At 51.7% G+C, this 2,567-nt stretch overlaps 1 protein-coding gene across 1 annotated transcript in view; it reads right to left on the bottom strand.

Annotated features, from left to right (window-relative positions):
* LOC118322429 (solute carrier family 22 member 23) overlaps window positions 1-2,510 on the bottom strand; it is a 22,676-nt gene extending 20,166 nt beyond the window's left edge. Inside the window, exon 1 of the mRNA XM_035654106.1 lies at window positions 1,400-2,510. Coding sequence (XP_035509999.1) covers window positions 1,400-1,828 — 429 coding nt within the window. The 5' untranslated portion in view covers window positions 1,829-2,510. The remainder of the gene's footprint in view (window positions 1-1,399) is intronic.
* Window positions 2,511-2,567: the final 57 nt, after the last annotated feature.

Below are 2,567 nucleotides of genomic sequence, written 5' to 3'. Positions count from 1 at the left end.
TATGTGTATGTGTGTGTGTGTATATATATGTGTGTATGTATATATGTGTATGTGTATGTGTGTGTGTGTGTATATATATGTGTGTATGTGTGTGAGGGAGAAAGAGAAGCATGTGTGTGAATGTGGGCGCGTGTCAATAATAACAGAAATCAATAGCTTTCCGCTCTTTCCTCTGAGCCCATGGGTCAGTGCACACACCCCTGCAGCTCTCAGCATCTGAAGCTCAGCCAAGGACACATGTGGTAGCACGACGTGTTCTCTATATTAGTGCACGACCCTGAAAGTATCTACGAGAGGCCAGCGGAGAGATTCAGCTGTGTGTGAAAATAGTGTTGGTGTTTAACAATGATTTACAGAACTCCCTGCTGAGCCCACTGACTGTGCAGAGGAGCAAAGAGGGGAGGAAAGAACGAGACAATTATTGGTTATGACTTATGATTTTGGTTGCGAAATAGCCGGTGGTGATGTGGAAAACTCAGTCAGTATGGGTTCATTATGCATGGGCTATTAGCACAGAGAAAACAGATATCATTCATGCACACGTGCCAGAGCTGGGTGATGGTGTTGTCATATTAGCGTACAGTTTCATCCTTTATACAAAATGATGTGTCTAAATTTGGTTCTAAGCAACTAACAGTTATTTGAGTTTTATATTTTACACAAGTGCAATGCAGGATAAACATCACAGGGGTCCGGGGGGCATTCCTACCACTATCTGTACAACATGTGCAGTTTTTCTTTGCTGACTCCAGATTGGCTAAGCACATCAAAATATGCAGCATATAAGCAAAAAAAAAACTGAAATAATGAAGGTTTAAGGGTGGATTTTGACACTGGGGCCCTCTGTGTCAAGATTAGGTTATATAATGCACAGGAAGGCCTTTATTATGTCATTGCTTTAATGTGGCGTCTTTCTTATTAAATTCGCAGTTAAATTAGTGCAAACGAGTTAACACACAGTAAATCTGGAGCTTTCAGGGCCCCTGGAGTTCTGCACTGGGTTAGGGTTATATACGATATAGAAACGGAGGTCAGTTTGTTGGATTGTTATCGGCATCTGCAGATACATCGAGGTGAGATCAGTCAGTCAGTATCGGGAGGGGGAAAGGGTTTTCTCCAGCTCTCTGGCTCTGGGACAGTTGCCCACTTTGTTTTTTTATGTGATGTACTGAACAGTGAGTTATTTTGTATGTGATTTGGTATTAATTTGCCATATTGTGATGTGTGAATGTTGTGATACTGACTCACACACACACACTCACACAGAGGTCAGTGGGTAACTTGTCAAGCAGCTGTTAGTACTTGTGCATCAGACTCTGCTCTAAAGCGAGACTAGCAGTGAGGATGAAGACACAGGGTGGTGAGGATGATGATGGTGAACAGAGCGCTCACTCGTTACCTTGGTAACAACATTCTGACTAAGTCCCGTCTGCAGCTCCAGCCTCCACTCCTTGCAGGCGCACAGCAGACCGCTGCCGTCGCCGTATCCCTCCCCGGTGCCGTTGCCTTTGAGTTGCAGCGCGGGCGCGCCACCGGTGCCGGTGACCGGCGGGGTTGCCGCGGTCCAGTTACTGTGGTTCGCGAGGGGTTGCACGCACGTGCCATTGGGCTGCGCCAGGAGGAAATAATCCGAAAACTGGCTAAAGCCGATGAACAATGCCGGTATCCAGGTCAGGACCACGAGCTGCTTCTGATGTTTCCCAAACCCCCCCAGAGACGGCAGAACCGAGCCGTCGATGTGCGGCAGCAGCCGGGGCACCGGGTGCTCCAGCGGGGTGAAGCCGTTCTCGGGCGGGTGGTCCTGCGCCTCCGGCCGGCCGGCTGCCATCACGGCCCGGCCACAAAGAGAGCAGCTGGGCGCAACAGCGGGTGAAGCAAAGCCCCCGCTCTGTTGCCGTCCGCGCAGTCTGCGTTAAGCCCTTTGACACAAAGAAAGCCCACAGCGCAGATAAATCCTCTGTGTAGTCAACAAAAGCCCGATCCGAAAAGGGGGTGGGGGAGTAGGGGGGTCCTCCGGTCCGTGCAGACGTGCAGAGACACCGAATCACCGAGCACTCGTCCTCATGGCGAGGGGGACTCGAAGCGACCAGTGGATGTCCGAGTGGAGAGACTGTGTCAGGAGGAGAGGACCGTGGAGAGGCTCCCGGAGAGGAGTGGACTCGGACAGGCAGGCATGCTCACCAGCATGGGCTTTGTATTCCATGAGTACAGCTCCTACAGCGGCTTGCATCCATGTGCAGCTGAACGGGTCCAGGCCTGCTGGTAGTGGAAGTGGAATATGGAGCTACATCCACACTGGGATCCACTAAACCTCTGCTGCGCCTTCATCCATGTGCGCCACAGGTCTCATACCTGTCCAGACTGTGGTCCCCTGGAGGTGCGCATCCCTCAGTCCCCCAGTGGCAGAACACCAGAGCTCCTGGTCATCACCTGCCCACTTCGGTAGCGTTGAGCACAGAGACGTGGTGGAATATGCTGCTCTGGTTGTCGCCGTCTAGTCAATGGGACACGGTGCCAAAGCGGGGCTCGGAGCAGAGATGGGGGGGGGGGGGCAAGCCCCCCCCCCC

This window comes from Morone saxatilis, unplaced genomic scaffold (assembly GCF_004916995.1).
Source record: "Morone saxatilis isolate NCDOM2014 unplaced genomic scaffold, NCSU_SB_2.0 Contig12, whole genome shotgun sequence".
NCBI classification, from domain to species: Eukaryota; Metazoa; Chordata; class Actinopteri; family Moronidae; genus Morone; species Morone saxatilis.
This window is presented reverse-complemented; position numbering and strand designations above follow the sequence as displayed.